Here is a 20411-nt window from a genome sequence, read left to right as displayed (position 1 = left end):
ACTGCATAAAAACAGCATCAAAGCAGAAAGGATGTGTAACCGAGGGAGGCCAGGAAAATACTAAAATAACTTTCAGCCCTATTTTTAGGCTAGGCTAGCTCTCTTTGCTATCTCATGACAACAGACAGAATTTTGGCAACATTCCTTGTGACTTGATTGTAAGACAATAAGGAGCCAGGGCGGCAGGTTGCCTAGCTGTTAAGAGTGTTGCTGGTTCGAATCCCTGAGTCGACTATGTGAAAAAAATATGCCAATGTGCAATGGAGCAAGGCTCTTAACCTTAATCTGGATGAAGAGCATCTGCTAAATTACTAAAATGTAAAAATGAGTCTGGACAAAGACACACCCAATAATAGCACAGGGCGACTCTAGTGTTTACCTTTTTCCCGACAAAAGCCAGAGAGGTCATGCCACCACCAGCGTTCACCAGCGATACCATTGAGGTATAAAAAACGAGTGAGACCAGTCACTGGTTACGGTTATTTAGTCGTGTCACTGGAGACCACTGTCGGGCAACAGAACGCATTGCGCATTTGCTGAGTGATAGAGAGTGTGTAGGTAGGTGGTGGCTGCTACACGAGAGCAAGTGAACGAAGTGTCTCGTGCACAACAACGGGTCATTATCCCTGAATTAAGATTTAGCTGGGGATACATTGACCCCCATATCGAATTGGATATGTCGGTTCGCACGCGGACAGGATTTTACCGTCAGGAGGTAAACAAAACGGCATGGGAGGTTCCAGAGCGTTACCGCGAGCTAAAGCAGGTGGGGACTGGCGCCTATGGGACAGTATGGTGAGTTTTATACGAGTTGAATCATCAAACATGGGTAGGCTACTCTTCGTAAATGTCGAATTTGGAGTTTGGCAATACAAACCAAGCCACAACAAGACGTGACTCGTTCCTAAAATAACCATCGCTTTTTTTTTTTAGGAACTGTTCATCTCATTCATTCTTCATGTGGTTATATCAAAAGGAAGTTTTGTGCAGTGACGCGCTGGATTGTGTCCGAATTAAGTCATCAACAAACATCGGTGCTATTTGATGAATAGTGAATACTTAACTGTTATATTATGCGGTTTATGTTTCATTCCTAAGCATAGCTTAAACGGTAGGGATTTTGGGGTTTTGTGAAGTCGGGAAAAGCATAACAAAGAACCCCCGTTGGCCTCATTGTCTGTTGGATTTTAGTGAGCAAGAGAAGATTTAAGTGCATCGGCCTACAAGGCTACATCTGTTCTGGGTCTTTGCGCAATGTTTCTTGGGATATGCCTACCAAATGTTTCTACTTGAATTCCAGAAATACCCAAGAATGTCATTGTAGTTGGCCTAACCACTCGATTATAAAACATGATATTTGGAAGTGAATTATTTTAAATAATGAATCAAGCATTTAATCAAACATAAGAGTTGGGTCCTTCTTCAGTAGGCTACCACCAATGGCCTACATTGCTAAAATGTCTTCTCCCCTGTACCTACATGTCTTGCTGCAGCTCCGCCCAGGACCGCAGGACTGGGGTGAGGGTGGCCATCAAGAAGCTCCACAGACCCTTCCAGTCAAAGCTCTTCGCCAAGAGGGCCTACAGAGAGCTCCGGCTCCTCAAGCACATGAAGCACGAAAATGTGAGGGTCTTTCCTCAAATATGCACCTTGTGGTTAATGAACATAAATAGAAAATGTGTCTGTTTCACGCTGCTAATTAGGCAGTGTCTAAAAAGGAAATGGCGCAACTCTACAGTACTGCATTTAGAATGCACTTTTAACCACAGCAAACTGTTCAAATCCTTATGGCCTAGGCTGCGTGCAGAGAGCAGTGACAGTTTATTTTTTTGCACACAGTGAGACAAACACAGGTGTTCCTTATGATTGGCAATTAGTCAGTAGCAGAGTAGTCAGAAATATCACATTGTAATTGTCACATCACAACCCATAATATGAAATAGAAACACATCATATCAAGATTATAGAGCTGTTCGTTTGAAGCAGGCACAGGTTCTGAGTCTTGATTTGAGAAGTTGAATCGGGCATTCAACTTGGGGCGGCAGGTAGCCTAGCGGGTAGAGCGTTGGGCCAGTAACTGAAAGGTTTCTGGATTCAATCCCCAAGGTAAAAATCGGTTGTTCTGCCCCTGAACAAGGCAGTTAACCCACTGTTCCCCCATAGGCTGTCATTGTAAATAATAATTTGTTCTTAACTGACTTGCTTAGTTAAATAAAAAAAAATATATATTTTTTAACACGTACCAGTTGTAGCTCTCCTGGGCCAGGGTTGTACTTGGTGACCACTGCTTTCAGCGGTCTACTGGGTATACAGGGAGGAGGTCGAGATTAATAAGGAAAGTCTGAGAAGGAAGCCAATCCATGTTGTGGAAAAATTGCCTCATAGCAACATCTACTTTAGTCAGTGGCTCACACTAGAATGACAGAGAGACACCCCATATCACAAGTGTATGTGTGTAACTTCAAGTGGGAATAATTTCCTGATAATGTAATTGAGCTACATGATGCGCACAAAAAAATTCTCCAGTTAATCTACAATTGAGCTGTTCTATTTATTTTCTGTTATTCTTGGATTGGCTTGGATTAGGTGATTGGACTGCTGGATGTGTTCACTTCTGAGATCTCATTGGACAGGTTTCATGACTTGTAAGTACCTCTTTGTCCAATATCCTTCCTGTTCATATATTGAATGTTTTTGTTCATCATAAAGTATTTTTTTTCCCTTTTCCCCTGTCATTCTCAGTTACCTGGTAATGCCATTCATGGGTACTGATCTGGGGAAACTGATGAAGATGGAGAGATTGTCACAGGACAGGGTGCAATTCCTTGTCTATCAAATCCTGAAAGGACTCAAGGTTAGAGTTGCATACATACACATGCACACAAAAAAAATATATACTTAGAAATGCTAATTTTATCGCCAACATTCAAATATGATACAAAGTTAAGGCGGTTTATACAGAAGGTTTAAATGTTTCCCAGAATATACTTGAATAACAACCTCTTTTTCTAATTTTATGACTTTCTCCTTTCATGGTCTTTCGTGTCTCCCCACAGTATATCCACTCTGCAGGGATCATCCACAGGGTGTGTAACCCTTGACCTTTCAACTATGTGCATTGGGGTTGGGGCCCTTGCTCTTTTTCACGCCCTCTGCTATTCATGCCATTTTCCATCTCATAAGCTCTTTGTGTGTGTGCTTGCGTGTGTTTGCGTCTATCTGGCAGCATGATAATGTAATTTTTCTAAATACCAACAGGATCTCAAACCTGGAAATTTGTCTGTCAACGAAGACTGTGAGCTGAAGGTACTACATATACGTATTGCTACCAGACCTGTGATAAGCACTGTTCAGTCTCACTCTCTCTTGATTTAACTGAAAATCACTTTATTGCAATGGAGGCTGCTGAGGGGGGGACAGCTCATACTAATGGCTGGAACGGAGCAAATAGAATGGCAAACACCTGGAAACCATGGATTTGATACCATTCTAGTACCACGAGCCCGTCATCCCAAATTAAGGTGCCACCAACCTGTGCTTTATTGTCATGAAAGGGACAATCCAGTGTAGCCAAACCAATTCTCTCTCTGTCTGTCTCAGATCCTTGACTTCGGGCTGGCTCGGCAGACGGACACAGAGATGACTGGGTACGTCGTCACTCGCTGGTACAGAGCCCCCGAGGTAATCCTCAATTGGATGCACTATACCCAGACTGGTGAGTCTCTCTCATACACTTATTCGTGGCTGCCTTCTTTGTCCACATGATGGCAGTACATTCTAATGTCAAAAACAGTGTTGTCGCCATGATTAATCATGCTATTGTATACAGAAAATATCCTAAAGTATGAGGTCCTATGGAGATCTATCTCTTTGTACAATTTGTGTACAATATCATTGTAACTGAACTCACTGGTATGGTAGCAGTTTGGTAGCAATGTGGTACTGAAAGACCATTCAATCCTATATATGTCTGTCCTCCACGATCATCAGTGGATATCTGGTCGGTGGGCTGCATCATGGCGGAGATGCTGCTGGGGAAGCCGCTGTTCAAAGGAAATGACCGTATCCTTTTTCAGTGTTTATTACTCTCTGTCTTCACCCCACACACCTACTGCAGAGAGAGAGACACTAGTCTTTGTACTTATAATGATCCTGCCAGGCAAGTCAGCGGGTGCATTAGTCATAATTATCGACTAGTCAGACTATATATGGCTAAGCATATATAGTATGAGCAGCATGTGAATGTGACTTCCTGTACCACATGAGCTATGACACTTGACCCCTGGGTGAGCACAGACCTGGACCAACTGAAAGAGATCATGAAGATTACTGGTACACCCACTGCAGACTTTGTTACAAAGCTACAAAGCCAAGATGTAAGTCATGTGGGCACTCAAAATATACAGTTGAAGTCGGACGTTTACATACACCTTAGCCAAATACATTTAAACTCAGTTTTTCACAATTCCTGACATTTAATCCTAGTAAAAAATACCCTGTCTTATGTCAGTTGGGAACACCACTTTATTTTAAGAATATAAAATGTCAGTATAATAGTAGAGAGAATGATTTATTTCAGATGTTCTTTATTTCATCACATTTCCAGTGTGTCAGAAGTTTATATATACTCAATTAGTATTTGGTAGCATTGCCTTTAAATTGGTTATCTTGGGCCAAACGTTTCAGATAGCCTTCCACAAGCTTCCCTCAATAAGTTGGGTGAATTTTGGCCCATTCCTCCTGACAGAGCTGGTGTAACTGAGTCAGGTTTGCAGGACTCCTTGCTAGCACATGCTTTTTCAGTTCTGCCCACAAATTTTCTATGGGATTGACATCAGGGTTTTGTGATGACCACTCCAATATCTTGACTTTATTGTCCTTAAGCCATTTTGCCACAACTTTGGTAGTATACTTGGGGCTATTGTCCATTTGGAAGACCCATTTGCGACCAAGCTTTAACTTCCTGACTGATGTCTTGAGATGTTACTTCAATATATCCACATACTTTTCCATCCTCATGATGCCATCTATGATGTCAAGCAAAGAGGCACTGAGTTTGAAGGTAGGCCTTGAAATGCATCCACAGGTGCACCTCCAATTGACTGAAATTATGTCAATTAGCCTATCACTTCACTTCTAAAGCCATAACCTCATTTTCTGGAATTTTCCAAGCTGTTTAAAGGCACAGTCAACTTAGTGTATGTAAACTTCTGACCGACTGGAATTGTGATACAGTGAAATAATCTGTCTGGAAACAATTGTTGGAAAAATGACTTGTGTCATGAACAAAGTAGATGTCCTAAACGACTTGCCAAAACTATAGTTTGTTAACAAGAAATTTGTGAAGTGGTTTAAAAATTAGTTTTAATGAATCCAACCTAAGTGTATGTAAACGGCCGACTTCAACTGTACATTGAGATGGTACACATTCAAAGCAAACACAGCCTACTGGCATACATACCAACAGAATACCATATACACTCCCATGTAAATCTGCTCCTCTTCCAACAGGCCAAAAACTACATACGGAGCCTTCCCAAAGTACCAAAGAAAGATTTGCACTTTATTTTTTCCAAAGCTAGCTCAGACGGTGAGCTGACAGTCGTCTATTACTAAAGGATCATAAACAGTGGTTTACAAAACAGCTACTGTTTCTAACTATTGTCAGGAGTGTCCTTCTGACCATAACACCACTAAAGGCAATGTGTTCCTCTGTGTGTGGCAGCGGTGTGTGTGCTGGAGCGCATGCTGTTGCTGGACCCTGAGAGGCGGGTGAGTGCATCGGAGGCGCTGGCCATGCCCTTTTTCAGCGAGTTCAGAGAACCAGAGGAGGAGACTGAGGCCCAGTCCTACGATCACTCCATGGACAACACAGACCTGCCCCTGGAACAGTGGAAACGTGAGAGATGGATGGATGGAGGGAGGCTGAAGAAAGAGATAGAGAGCACGGGGAGGGAAGAGAGGGGGGGAGAGAGATTTAGGGGGAGCTTGGGAGCAGGAAGGGAGAGAGAGAGATACGGGCAGAGATTGAGGATGGTGTGGCAGGTAGCCTAGACGTTAAAACCGTTGGGCATGTAACTGAAAGGTTGCTGGTTTGAATCCCCAAGCTGGCTAGTTAGGAAATTATGCAATTCTGCCCTTGTGCAAGGCAACAACTGCTCCCTGGGTGCCAATGACATGGAAGTCGATTAAGGCAGCCCCCTGCAACGCTCTAATTAAGACGGGTTGGGTTAAATGGAGAAGATGCATTTCGGTTGAATGCATTCCGTTGTGCAACTGACTAGGTATCCCTTTCCCTAGGAAGAGGATTTAAGGAAAAGCATTCCTTTTCTCATTCCACATGATAAAGGGAGAGAAAGATGACAAGGAAGAGATGAGGAAGATGGATGTGTGATAACACATTTAGCTTGAGAGAAAGAAAGAGGAAGAAAAAGCTATAGAGTCTACAGAGTAACTAATTAGTCATTTCTTGTGATAATATCTCCTACAGGTCACACATTCACAGAGATCCTGTCCTTCAGGCCTGCAGCAACAGAGACCAAGGACCCCAAAGAGACATCACTCTGAGAGTACACCCATACCTGTCAATGATTATTGTATTGTATAGATAGATGTAATGCGAATGCAATGTACAGAATGTAGTTTATTGATTATAAAAAGATTTTCTGCCAAATAAACATTTTCAAAGATATTGTCAATCTTGTGTAATTGTGGAACTACTGTAACAGCCTCCTACTGGCCCTCCAACACCACTTCCAGCTGCATCTGGTCTCCCATCCAGGGAGTGACCAGGACCAACCCTGCTTAGTTTCAGAAGCAAGCAAGCAGTGGTATGCAGGGTGGTATGCTGCTGGCTATAAATGATGAAACAGCATGATCATTACACAAATGCACCTTGTGCTTAGGACAATAAAAGGCCATTTTAAAATATGCAGTTTTGTCACACAACACAATGCCACAGATGTCTCAAGTTTTGAGGGAGAGTGCAATTGGCATGCTGACTGCAGGAATGTCTGCCAGTGCTGTTGCCAGATAATGTTATGTTAATTTATCTACCATAAGCCACCTCCAACGTCGTTTTAGAGAATTTAGCAGTACGTCCAACCGGCCTCACAACCGCAGACCACGTGTAACCACGTCAGCCCCTGACCTCCACATCCGGCTTCTTCACCTGCCAGATAGTCTGAGACCAGCCACCCAGACAGCTGATGAAACTGCGGAGTATTTCTGTCTGTAATAAAGCCCTTTTGTGCGGAAAAAACAATTCTGATTTGCTTCGCCCCCGCCCAATGATGTGAAATTCATAGATTAGGGCCTAATGGATTTATTTAAATTGGCTGATTTCCTTATATGAATTGTAACTCAGGAAAAATGTTGAAATTGTTGCATGTTGCGTTTATACGTTTGTTCAGTATAACATAAATTGACTGCAATATTTTTAGACTGCAATACACCTGCTCAAACCCTGAGATTACCCATGAATGTGGCCTAAGTACCAGCAAGGACAGAGATCTTGTCTGTCTATAAATGGAGCATCAACCTTGCTGATTTTCGTTTGGGCCCCTCACAAGCCTCTGAGAAGCCATAAAGAGAGTCAACGTCTTTATCCACACGTCTTATGTGACATGTGAGGTTGAGGATTAAAGCCTGAGCATATATGTAGCAGTAACGGAGTATATGTGGAGTAACTCAAAATGTTGACTTAATATTTTTTAAAAAAGGAGGTGCTGATTACTCCAGTAATCAATTCAGTTTTTATTGTGCCCTTATTTGTGTGTTGCAGACCTCTGCTGGCAGAACAGCTAATTGCCCCTCGGGACAATCCATCTCTCGCATAGTGAGGTGATTCCTTGCAGGCCTTACAACCAATCTTCTGCAAAACCTAATCTTTTTACATCTGAAGTCTGCACTGACTCACAAGCACAGATTTCCAAATCAAAGTGTGTTTTCTGCTGCTGCAGTGCTGAGTTAACCCTCACCCAAACCCTGTCAAGCTGATGAATATCAACAGAAGATATTCAACTCTGGTTTAAGTCTGTATTTTGGATTTAGGTCATTGCAATTGAATTCCGGACAAAATTTGTTGGGCGACAATAAAACCTTCAACCTGAATACATGTTTGTTTTCGTATACATGTAACTATTCATTTGTGCATTATAATGTATTTATTCAATTTTAGTGAGCATCACAACAAACATGAAGACCGTCTCTGGGACTTTGGGTGCAAAGCCAGGTTGGACTCAGCAACTAACTGCTTCACATCTTCCCACGTAAATGACTTCGACAAACCTTTCAACTGCAGTACCAATGCCCAAGCCACCAGGTCATCACAGGGATGAACAGCTATCATGAGAACAGGCATGAGAACAGAACGTGAGATAAAGCCATTGCTTTTGAAGGTACATTCCCTTTTTCTGTCAATGGCAGCTGAGCTGTAGGAGAGTCCTGGGTTGGTGTTATTACATGGGTTGGTGTTATTACATGGTTTGGTGTTATTACATGGGTTGGTGTTATTACATGGGTTGGTGTTATTACATGGGTTGGTGTTATTACATGGGTTGGTGTTATTACATGGGTTGGTGTTATTACATTGGTTGGTGTCATTACATGGGTTGGTGTTATTACATTGGTTGGTGTTATTACATGGGTTGGTGTTATTACATGGGTTGGTTGAAACAGTGTTCATAACTCAACATGTGATTTGATTTGTATATTGAAATGTATGACCTCATCATAAATGTTTTTTTTTTTATGTACACAAACACCTACATGTGCCTTAATGGTGCACTTTAGCGGTTTGCAATACAAAAAATTGGCATTGAAATTGTAATGCAGAACATAAACATGATTAAAAAGAGAACAGATCATTAAAGATCTTCATATGTTGTTCATCCATGTCAGCATCACTAAACATCCAGATTAGGATATTTTTTTGGTTTGGGGTTATTCCTTTTCTGTTTTGGCTATGCACAATATGGACGGAGTAGCTTCAAGATGTTGCTACTGGTTCGTTCCACCAATTCAGTGCCTTTTGAGAAGTGTAACTTAGTCAAAACAAACATTTAATTTCACTTCATTTGTACATACTGTCATGAAGAGCACGTGTTCAACTTCATAAAAAAACAAGTTTTCCCATTCCAAGAGGTTCAATTTTAAAAAATGATGAAAGTAAGGGCTTGTTAAATGCCAAATGAAGTAACAGGGCTGATCATTTCTTCTTAAATCAGCCATAAATCCCCTTGTGACAGGGGGAATGGAAACTTTTAGGGAGTGGCATTTGAATGCAGGCTTCACAAAAAAACATGAATTGTTAAAACATTCTAGCCTGTCTATCTTTAGGTAACAGGGTTGATGTGTTATTCTCAACCCACTCAGTTTTCCACTACAAAACACCAGAAAAGGGCCAAAAAGAGTAGAACCAGCTCACCTGCTTTTATTCCATGATTTGACTATTAGATGTTCAATGTATCTTTTGAAAAATAAAAGTTCAGTTCATGTAACATGGTTGACCTTAAAATGAGGCACAGATGTAAATGAATCATTAATCACAATGAAATAAATAGTAATCTTCAGGAAATGACTTTGTCAAATCAAACAAAAATAACCAGGGCTTTACAATGATGTTGACACTTGGAGACATTCAGGGATTAAATGGTATGAAATGACACAGAAGGGACCCAGGGTTGACGGAGGAACTGTTTTTGTGGAACAACCCTAATATAATGTGAATTGCAAGGTCAATACAAAAAAAATCTATCATAATTCAAACCTCATTTTCACCATTGTACAGATGGAAGTTCACCTGCTGAGGAGCCAGCAACTTCTGTACTGATTCCTGCCAGTGGACCAACTACGTAAACTGGTTTGATGAGGCCTTCACTTTTAATGTCCCACCAAATTCCTACCTCATTGCAGTTGAAAGCGTCCATGAAAACAAGCATGAGTGAGTATGATTATTCATTTGGTATTGTAGGCTAATGTAGCAGATTCCAAGTATATCGGCAAAGGATGAATTGATAACGAAACTAACAAGAACAGAATGTCAGTTTGTCTTGTGTACTTTCAGAGATCTTCGCTGGAAATACCAATACTGGGCTGAAAGGTCATGCTGAATCTATAACTGATTCTACCTACAATCAGATTATTTTTTCCGTTGTTGCCTTTTGATAATCTTGAAAGAAATTCCTGATTAAAGATACTTGCATCTAATTATTGTGTTTCATTTCACTGCACTAACATTTAAATGACTGATTATGCTTGTTTCTGGTCAAGATATAAACTCTATACAGTACTGTAATGGACGGCAAATGGTTATCTCAGACAATAATTACTAAAACATTGGGTCACACTTTATTTAGATAGTCCCCTATAGAGGATCTATAGCGGCTCAAACCATCAACAGACTATCAACTGCAAGTCCAACAGTACTTAGGCTTACTGACGTTGAGGGAGAGGTTGTTGTCCCGGCACCACACTGCCAGGTTTCTGACCTTCTCCGTGTAGTCTGTCTCGTTGTTGCCGGTGATCAGGCCTACAACCGACTGTGACTGTGAGCTGAAGGTACTACATATACGTATTGCTACCAGACCTGTGATAAGCACTGTGCTCTCCCTGTTCAGTCTCACTCTCTCTCGATTTAACTGAAAATCACTTTATTGCAATGGAGGCTGCTGAGGGGGGGACAGCTCATACTAATGGCTGGAACGGAGCAAATAGAATGGCAAACACCTGGAAACCATGGATTTGATACCATTCTAGTACCACGAGCCCGTCATCCCAAATTAAGGTGCCACCAACCTGTGCTTTATTGTCATGAAAGGGACAATCCAGTGTAGCCAAACCAATTCTCTCTCTCTGTCTGTCTCAGATCCTTGACTTCGGGCTGGCTCGGCAGACGGACACAGAGATGACTGGGTACGTCGTCACTCGCTGGTACAGAGCCCCCGAGGTAATCCTCAATTGGATGCACTATACCCAGACTGGTGAGTCTCTCTCATACACTTATTCGTGGCTGCCTTCTTTGTCCACATGATGGCAGTACTTTCTAATGTCAAAAACAGTGTTGTCGCCATGATTAATCATGCTATTGTATACAGAAAATATCCTAAAGTATGAGGTCCTATGGAGATCTATCTCTTTGTACAATTTGTGTACAATATCTTTGTAACTGAACTCACTGGTATGGTAGCAGTTTGGTAGCAATGTGGCACTGAAAGACCATTCAATCCTATATATGTCTGTCCTCCTCGATCATCAGTGGATATCTGGTCGGTGGGCTGCATCATGGCGGAGATGCTGCTGGGGAAGCCGCTGTTCAAAGGAAATGACCGTATCCTTTTTCAGTGTTTATTACTCTCTGTCTTCACCCCACACACCTACTGCAGAGAGAGAGACACTAGTCTTTGTACTTATAATGATCCTGCCAGGCAAGTCAGCGGGTGCATTAGTCATAATTATCGACTAGTCAGACTATATATGGCTAAGCATATATAGTATGAGCAGCATGTGAATGTGACTTCCTGTACCACATGAGCTATGACACTTGACCCCTGGGTGAGCACAGACCTGGACCAACTGAAAGAGATCATGAAGATTACTGGTACACCCACTGCAGACTTTGTTACGAAGCTACAAAGCCAAGATGTAAGTCATGTGGGCACTCAAAATACAGTTGAAGTCGGACGTTTACATACACCTTAGCCAAATACATTTAAACTCAGTTTTTCACAATTCCTGACATTTAATCCTAGTAAAAAATACCCTGCCTTATGTCAGTTGGGAACACCACTTTATTTTAAGAATATAAAATGTCAGTATAATAGTAGAGAGAATGATTTATTTCAGATGTTCTTTATTTCATCACATTTCCAGTGTGTCAGAAGTTTATATATACTCAATTAGTATTTGGTAGCATTGCCTTTAAATTGGTTATCTTGGGCCAAACGTTTCAGATAGCCTTTCACAAGCTTCCCTCAATAAGTTGGGTGAATTTTGGCCCATTCCTCCTGACAGAGCTGGTGTAACTGAGTCAGGTTTGCAGGACTCCTTGCTAGCACATGCTTTTTCAGTTCTGCCCACAAATTTTCTATGGGATTGACGTCAGGGTTTTGTGATGACCACTCCAATATCTTGACTTTATTGTCCTTAAGCCATTTTGCCACAACTTTGGTAGTATACTTGGGGCTATTGTCCATTTGGAAGACCCATTTGCGACCAAGCTTTAACTTCCTGACTGATGTCTTGAGATGTTACTTCAATATATCCACATAATTTTCCATCCTCATGATGCCATCTATGATGTCAAGCAAAGAGGCACTGAGTTTGAAGGTAGGCCTTGAAATGCATCCACAGGTGCACCTCCAATTGACTGAAATTATGTCAATTAGCCTATCACTTCACTTCTAAAGCCATAACCTAATTTTCTGGAATTTTCCAAGCTGTTTAAAGGCACAGTCAACTTAGTGTATGTAAACTTCTGACCGACTGGAATTGTGATACAGTGAAATAATCTGTCTGGAAACAATTGTTGGAAAAATGACTTGTGTCATGAACAAAGTAGATGTCCTAAACGACTTGCCAAAACTATAGTTTGTTAACAAGAAATTTGTGAAGTGGTTTAAAAATGAGTTTTAATGAATCCAACCTAAGTGTATGTAAACGGCCGACTTCAACTGTACATTGAGATGGTACACATTCAAAGCAAACACAGCCTACTGGCATACATACCAACAGAATACCATATACACTCCCATGTAAATCTGCTCCTCTTCCAACAGGCCAAAAACTACATACGGAGCCTTCCCAAAGTACCAAAGAAAGATTTGCACTTTATTTTTTCCAAAGCTAGCTCAGACGGTGAGCTGACAGTCGTCTATTACTAAAGGATCATAAACAGTGGTTTACAAAACAGCTACTGTTTCTAACTATTGTCAGGAGTGTCCTTCTGACCATAACACCACTAAAGGCAATGTGTTCCTCTGTGTGTGGCAGCGGTGTGTGTGCTGGAGCGCATGCTGTTGCTGGACCCTGAGAGGCGGGTGAGTGCGTCGGAGGCGCTGGCCATGCCCTTTTTCAGCGAGTTCAGAGAACCAGAGGAGGAGACTGAGGCCCAGTCCTACGATCACTCCATGGACAACACAGACCTGCCCCTGGAACAGTGGAAACGTGAGAGATGGATGGATGGAGGGAGGCTGAAGAAAGAGATAGAGAGCACGGGGAGGGAAGAGAGGGGGGGGAGAGAGATTTAGGGGGAGCTTGGGAGCAGGAAGGGAGAGAGAGAGATACGGGCAGAGATTGAGGATGGTGTGGCAGGTAGCCTAGACGTTAAAACCGTTGGGCATGTAACTGAAAGGTTGCTGGTTTGAATCCCCAAGCTGGCTAGTTAGGAAATTATGCAATTCTGCCCTTGTGCAAGGCAACAACTGCTCCCTGGGTGCCAATGACATGGAAGTCGATTAAGGCAGCCCCCTGCAACGCTCTAATTAAGACGGGTTGGGTTAAATGGAGAAGATGCATTTCGGTTGAATGCATTCAGTTGTGCAACTGACTAGGTATCCCTTTCCCTAGGAAGAGGATTTAAGGAAAAGCATTCCTTTTCTCATTCCACATGATAAAGGGAGAGAAAGATGACAAGGAAGAGATGAGGAAGATGGATGTGTGATAACACATTTAGCTTGAGAGAAAGAAAGAGGAAGAAAAAGCTATAGAGTCTACAGAGTAACTAATTAGTCATTTCTTGTGATAATATCTCCTACAGGTCACACATTCACAGAGATCCTGTCCTTCAGGCCTGCAGCAACAGAGACCAAGGACCCCAAAGAGACATCACTCTGAGAGTACACCCATACCTGTCAATGATTATTGTATTGTATAGATAGATGTAATGCGAATGCAATGTACAGAATGTAGTTTATTGATTATAAAAAGATTTTCTGCCAAATAAACATTTTCAAAGATATTGTCAATCTTGTGTAATTGTGGAACTACTGTAACAGCCTCCTACTGGCCCTCCAACACCACTTCCAGCTGCATCTGGTCTCCCATCCAGGGAGTGACCAGGACCAACCCTGCTTAGTTTCAGAAGCAAGCAAGCAGTGGTATGCAGGGTGGTATGCTGCTGGCTATAAATGATGAAACAGCATGATCATTACACAAATGCACCTTGTGCTTAGGACAATAAAAGGCCATTTTAAAATATGCAGTTTTGTCACACAACACAATGCCACAGATGTCTCAAGTTTTGAGGGAGAGTGCAATTGGCATGCTGACTGCAGGAATGTCTGCCAGTGCTGTTGCCAGATAATGTTATGTTAATTGCTCTACCATAAGCCACCTCCAACGTCGTTTTAGAGAATTTAGCAGTACGTCCAACCGGCCTCACAACCGCAGACCACGTGTAACCACGTCAGCCCCTGACCTCCACATCCGGCTTCTTCACCTGCCAGATAGTCTGAGACCAGCCACCCAGACAGCTGATGAAACTGCGGAGTATTTCTGTCTGTAATAAAGCCCTTTTGTGCGGAAAAACCAATTCTGATTTGCTTCGCCCCCGCCCAATGATGTGAAATTCATAGATTAGGGCCTAATGGATTTATTTAAATTGGCTGATTTCCTTATATGAATTGTAACTCAGGAAAAATGTTGAAATTGTTGCATGTTGCGTTTATACGTTTGTTCAGTATAACATAAATTGACTGCAATATTTTTAGACTGCAATACACCTGCTCAAACCCTGAGATTACCCATGAATGTGGCCTAAGCACCAGCAAGGACAGAGATCTTGTCTGTCTATAAATGGAGCATCAACCTTGCTGATTTTCGTTTGGGCCCCTCACAAGCCATGAGCCATAAAGAGAGTCAACGTCTTTATCCACACGTCTTATGTGACATGTGAGGTTGAGGATTAAAGCCTGAGCATATATGTAGCAGAGTAACTCAAAATGTTGACTTAATATTTAAAAAAGAAGGAGGTGCTGATTACTCCAGTAATCAATTCAGTTTTTATTGTGCCCTTATTTGTGTGTTGCAGACCTCTGCTGGCAGAACAGCTAATTGCCCCTCAGGACAATCCATCTCTCGCATAGTGAGGTGATTCCTTGCAGGCCTTACAACCAATCTTCTGCAAAACCTCATCTTTTTACATCTGAAGTCTGCACTGACTCACAAGCACAGATTTCCAAATCAAAGTGTGTTTTCTGCTGCTGCAGTCCTGAGTTAACCCTCACCCAAACCCTGTCAAGCTGTTGAATATCAACAGAAGAAATTAAACACTGGTTTAAGTCTGTATTTTGGATTTAGGTCATTGCAATTGAATTCCGGACAAAATTTGTTGGGCGACAATAAAACCTTCAACCTGAATACATGTTTGTTTTCGTATACATGTAACTATTCATTTGTGCATTGTAATGTATTTATTCAATTTTAGTGAGCATCACAACAAACATGAAGACCGTCTCTGGGACTTTGGGTGCAAAGCCAGGTTGGACTCAGCAACTAACTGCTTCACATCTTCCCACGTAAATGACTTCGACAAACCTTTCAACTACCAATGCCCAAGCCACCAGGTCATCACAGGGATGAACAGCTATCATGAGAACAGGCATGAGAACAGAACGTGAGATAAAGCCATTGCTTTTGAAGGTACATTCCCTTTTTCTGTCAATGGCAGCTGAGCTGTAGGAGAGTCCTGGGTTGGTGTTATTACATGGGTTGGTGTTATTACATGGGTTGGTGTTATTACATGGGTTGGTGTTATTACATGGGTTGGTGTTATTACATGGGTTGGTGTTATTACATGGGTTGGTGTTATTACATTGGTTGGTGTTATTACATGGGTTGGTGTTATTACATTGGTTGGTGTTATTACATGGGTTGGTGTTATTACATGGGTTGGTGTTATTACATTGGTTGGTGTTATTACATGGGTTGGTGTTATTACATGGGTTGGTGTTATTACATTGGTTGGTGTTATTACATGGGTTGGTGTTATTACATTGGTTGGTGTTATTACATGGGTTGGTGTTATTACATGGGTTGGTGTTATTACATTGGTTGGTGTTATTACATGGGTTGGTGTTATTACATGGGTTGGTTGAAACAGTGTTCATAACTCAACATGTGATTTGATTTGTATATTGAAATGTATGACCTCATCATAAATGTTTTTTTTTATGTACACAAACACCTACATGTGCCTTAATGGTGCACTTTAGCGGTTTGCAATACAAAAAATTGGCATTGAAATTGTAATGCAGAACATAAACATGATTAAAAAGAGAACAGATCATTAAAGATCTTCATATGTTGTTCATCCATGTCAGCATCACTAAACATCCAGATTAGGATATTTTTTTGGTTTGGGGGTATTCCTTTTCTGTTTTGGCTATGCACAATATGGACGGAGAAGCTTCAAGATGTTGCTACTGGTTCGTTCCACCAATTCAGTGCCTTTTGAGAAGTGTAACTTAGTCAAAACAAACATTTAATTTCACTTCATTTGTACATACTGTCATGAAGAGCACGTGTTCAACTTCATAAAAAAACAAGTTTTCCCATTCCAAGAGGTTCAATTTTAAAAAATGATGAAAGTAAGGGCTTGTTAAATGCCAAATGAAGTAACAGGAACGATCATTTCTTCTTAAATCAGCCATAAATCCCCTTGTGACAGGGGGAATGGAAACTTTTAGGGAGTGGCATTTGAATGCAGGCTTCACAAAAAAACATGAATTGTTAAAACATTCTAGCCTGTCTATCTTTAGGTAACAGGGTTGATGTGTTATTCTCAACCCACTCAGTTTTCCACTACAAAACACCAGAAAAGGGCCAAAAAGAGTAGAACCAGCTCACCTGCTTTTATTCCATGATTTGACTATTAGATGTTCAATGTATCTTTTGAAAAATAAAAGTTCAGTTCATGTAACATGGTTGACCTTAAAATGAGGCACAGATGTAAATGAATCATTAATCACAATTAAATAAATAGTAATCTTCAGGAAATGACTTTAACCAGGGCTTTACAATGATGTTGACACTTGGAGACATTCGGGGATTAAATGGTATGACATGACACAGAAGGGACCCAGGGTTGACGGAGGAACTGTTTTTGTGGAACAACCCTGATATAATGTGAATTGCAAGGTCAATACAAAAAAAATCTATCATAATTCAAACCTCATTTTCACCATTGTACAGATGGAAGTTCACCTGCTGAGGAGCCAGCAACTTCTGTACTGATTCCTGCCAGTGGACCAACTACGTAAACTGGTTTGATGAGGCCTTCACTTTTAATGTCCCACCAAATTCCTACCTCATTGCAGTTGAAAGCGTCCATGAAAACAAGCATGAGTGAGTATGATTATTCATTTGGTATTGTAGGCTAATGTAGCAGATTCCAAGTATATCGGCAAAGGATGAATTGATAACGAAACTAACAAGAACAGAGTGTCAGTTTGTCTTGTGTACTTTCAGAGATCTTCGCTGGAAATACCAATACTGGGCTGAAAGGTCATGCTGAATCTATAACTGATTCTACCTACAATCAGATTATTTTATCCGTTGTTGCCTTTTGATAATCTTGAAAGAAATTCATGATTAAAGATACTTGCATCTAATTATTGTGTTTCATTTCACTGCACTAACATTTAAATGACTGATTATGCTTGTTTCTGGTCAAGATATAAACTCTATACAGTACTGTAATGGACGGCAAATGGTTATCTCAGACAATAATTACTAAAACATTGGGTCACACTTTATTTAGATAGTCCCCTATAGAGGATCTATAGCGGCTCAAACCATCAACAGACTATCAACTGCAAGTCCAACAGTACTTAGGCTTACTGACGTTGAGGGAGAGGTTGTTGTCCCGGCACCACACTGCCAGGTTTCTGACCTTCTCCGTGTAGTCTGTCTCGTTGTTGCCGGTGATCAGGCCTACAACCGTTGTGTTGTCAGCAAACTTAATGATGGTGTTGGAGACGTGCGTGGCAACGCAGTCGCGAGTGAACAGGAAGCACAGGTTGGGGAATAAGCATGCACCCCTGCGGGGTCCCTGTGTTGAATGTCAGCATGGCAGCGGTGACATTGCCTACCCTCACCAACTGGGGTCAGCCCATCACGAAGTTGAGGATCCAGCTGCAGAGGGAGGTGTTCAGTCCCAGGGTCCTAAGCTTAGTGACGAGTTTGGATGGGACAATGATGTTGAACGCTAAGATGTAGTCAATGAACAGCATTCTCGCATAGCTATTCCTCTTATCTAGATGGGTGAGGGCTGTGTGGAGTTCAATTGACATTGCGTCGTCTATGGACCTATTAGGGCGGTATGCAAATTAGAGTGGGTCTAGGGTATGTGGGATGATGGAGTTGATGTGTGCCATATTCAGCGTTTCAAAGCGCTTCATGATTACAGATGTGAGTGCTACAGGGCGGTAGTCATTGTGGCATGAAGCCTTAGATTTCTTGGGAACAGGAATGATGGTAGTCATTTTAAGGATTACAGATTGGGACAAGGAGAGGTTGAAAATGACTGTGAATATGCCTGCCAGCTGATCTGCGCATGTTCTGGGAATGCACCCTGGAATATCGCTCAAGGGCACATTCTAGCAGCTTCTATCTGAGCGATTCTCCGCATGATACCAAAGCCAGCCGATCAGTATGCTAAACAGACGTTTTAATCCAAACTGGAATGATTGGTTTGTTAAGACACAAACAATATAGCTCTGTGATATTTAACAAATAATGTTTATCTTATGCAATGTAATTCATTGACCACTAGATATACAGTTGATGTCGGAAGTTTACATACACCTTAGCCAAATACATTTAAACACAGTTTTTCATGATTCCTAACATTTAATCCTAGTAAAAATTCCCTGTTTTAGGTCAGTTAGGATCACCACTTTATTTGAAGAATGTGAAATGTCAGAATAATAGTAGAGATAATGATTTATTTCAGATGTTCTTTTTTCATCACATTCCCAGTGGGCAGAAGTTTACACTTAATTAGTATTTGGTAGCATTGCCTTTATATTGTTTAACTTGGGTCAAACGTTTTGGGTAGCCTTCCACAAGCTTCCCACAATAAGTTGGGTGAATTGTGGCCCATTCCTCCTGACAGAGCTGGTGTAACTGAGTCAGGTTTGTAGGCCTCCTTGCTCGCACACAGGTTTTCAGTGCTGCCCACACATTTTCTATAGGATTGAGGTCAGGGCTTTGTGATGGCAACTCCAATACCTTGACTTTGTTGTCCTGAAGCCATTTTGCCACAACTTTGGAAGTATGCTTGGAGTCATTGTCCATTTGGAAGAACCATTTGCGACCAAGCTTTAACTTCCTGACTGATGTCTTGAGATGTTGCTTCAATATATCCACTGAACTTTCCTTCCTCGTGATGCCATCTATTTTGTGAAGTGCACCAGTCCCTATTGCGGCAAAGCACTCTCACAACATGATGCTGCCACCCCCATACTTCACGGTTGGGATGGTGTTCTTCGGCTTGCAAGCCTCCTTTTCCCTCCAAACATAATGATGGTCATTATGGCCAAACAGTTATATTTTTGTTTCATCAGACCAGAGGACATTTCTCAAAAAAGTAGGATCTTTGTCCCCATGTGCAGTTGCAAACCGTAGTCTTGCTTTTTTGTGGTGGTTTTGGAGCAGTGGCTTCTTCCTTGCTGAGCGGCCTTTTAGGTTATGTCGATATAGGACTCGTTTTACTGTTGATATAGATACTTTTGTACCTGTTTCCTCCAGCATCTTTACAGGATCCTTTGCTGTTGTTCTGCGATTGATTTGCACTTTTTGCACCAAAGTACGTTCATCTCTAGGAGTCAGAACGCGTCTCCTCCTGAGTGGTATGACAGCTGCGTGGTCCCATGGTGTTTATACTTGCGTACTAATGTTTGTACAGATGAATGTGGTACCTTCAGGCATTTGGAAATTGCTCCCAAGGATGAACCAGACTTGTGGAGGTCTACAATTGTTTTCTGAGGTCTTAGCTGATTTCTTTTGATTTTGATGTCAATCAAAGAGGCACTGAGTTTGAAGGTAGGCCTTGAAATACATCCACAGGTACACCTTCAATCGACTCAAATTATGTCAATTATGTCAATTAGCCTAACAGAAGCTTTTAAAGCCATGACATAATTTTCTGGAAATTTCCAAGCTGTTTAAAGGCACAGTCAACTTAGTGTATGTGACCTTCTGATAGATTGGAATTGTGATACAGTGAATTATAAGTGAAATAATCTTTCTGTAAACAATTGTTGGAAAAATTACTTGTGTCATGCATAAAGTAGATGTCCTAACCGACATGCCAAAAACTATAGTTTGCTAACAAGAAATTTGTGGAGTGGTTGAAAATGAGTTTTAATGACTCCAACCTAAGTGTATGTAGACTTCCGACTTCAGCTGTA

The 20411-nt window shown here is 41.4% G+C and overlaps 3 protein-coding genes across 4 annotated transcripts; all 3 read left to right on the top strand.

Moving 5' to 3' along the window:
• Window positions 1-339: 339 nt before the first annotated feature.
• Window positions 340-6698, top strand: LOC110500090 (mitogen-activated protein kinase 12). 2 transcript variants are annotated; one of them, XM_021577250.3, is made up of 12 exons: window positions 340-795; window positions 1494-1623; window positions 2587-2645; window positions 2743-2854; window positions 3057-3086; window positions 3259-3306; window positions 3601-3715; window positions 3991-4062; window positions 4297-4376; window positions 5512-5590; window positions 5726-5899; window positions 6491-6698. In XM_021577250.3, the coding sequence occupies exons 1-12, from the start codon at window positions 677-679 to the stop codon at window positions 6565-6567; spliced, it is 1095 nt and encodes a 364-aa protein (XP_021432925.1). In that variant the 5' UTR covers window positions 340-676; the 3' UTR covers window positions 6568-6698. The 2 variants fall into 2 exon arrangements, with proteins under 2 accessions (XP_021432925.1, XP_021432927.1); XM_021577252.3 differs by lacking the exon at window positions 3057-3086 and having other exon boundaries at window positions 343-795.
• Window positions 6699-10837: 4139 nt separating this feature from the next.
• Window positions 10838-13956, top strand: LOC149973000 (mitogen-activated protein kinase 12-like). Its single transcript, XM_090213977.1, has 6 exons — window positions 10838-10982; window positions 11258-11329; window positions 11564-11643; window positions 12777-12855; window positions 12991-13164; window positions 13757-13956. Exons 1-6 carry the CDS (start codon window positions 10907-10909, stop codon window positions 13831-13833), a joined length of 558 nt encoding a protein of 185 aa, XP_090070103.1. The 5' UTR covers window positions 10838-10906; the 3' UTR covers window positions 13834-13956.
• Window positions 13957-14743: 787 nt separating this feature from the next.
• On the top strand, window positions 14744-18216 carry LOC149972999 (millepora cytotoxin-1-like). Its single transcript, XM_090214994.1, has 5 exons — window positions 14744-14749; window positions 15029-15087; window positions 15425-15613; window positions 17218-17343; window positions 18066-18216. Exons 1-5 carry the CDS (start codon window positions 14744-14746, stop codon window positions 18214-18216), a joined length of 531 nt encoding a protein of 176 aa, XP_090071120.1.
• The last annotated feature ends 2195 nt before the right edge of the window (window positions 18217-20411 follow it).

Source organism: Oncorhynchus mykiss, chromosome 21 (assembly GCF_057628025.1).
Source record: "Oncorhynchus mykiss isolate SJ-2025 chromosome 21, ASM5762802v1, whole genome shotgun sequence".
Lineage (NCBI taxonomy): Eukaryota > Metazoa > Chordata > Actinopteri > Salmoniformes > Salmonidae > Oncorhynchus > Oncorhynchus mykiss.
This window is presented reverse-complemented; position numbering and strand designations above follow the sequence as displayed.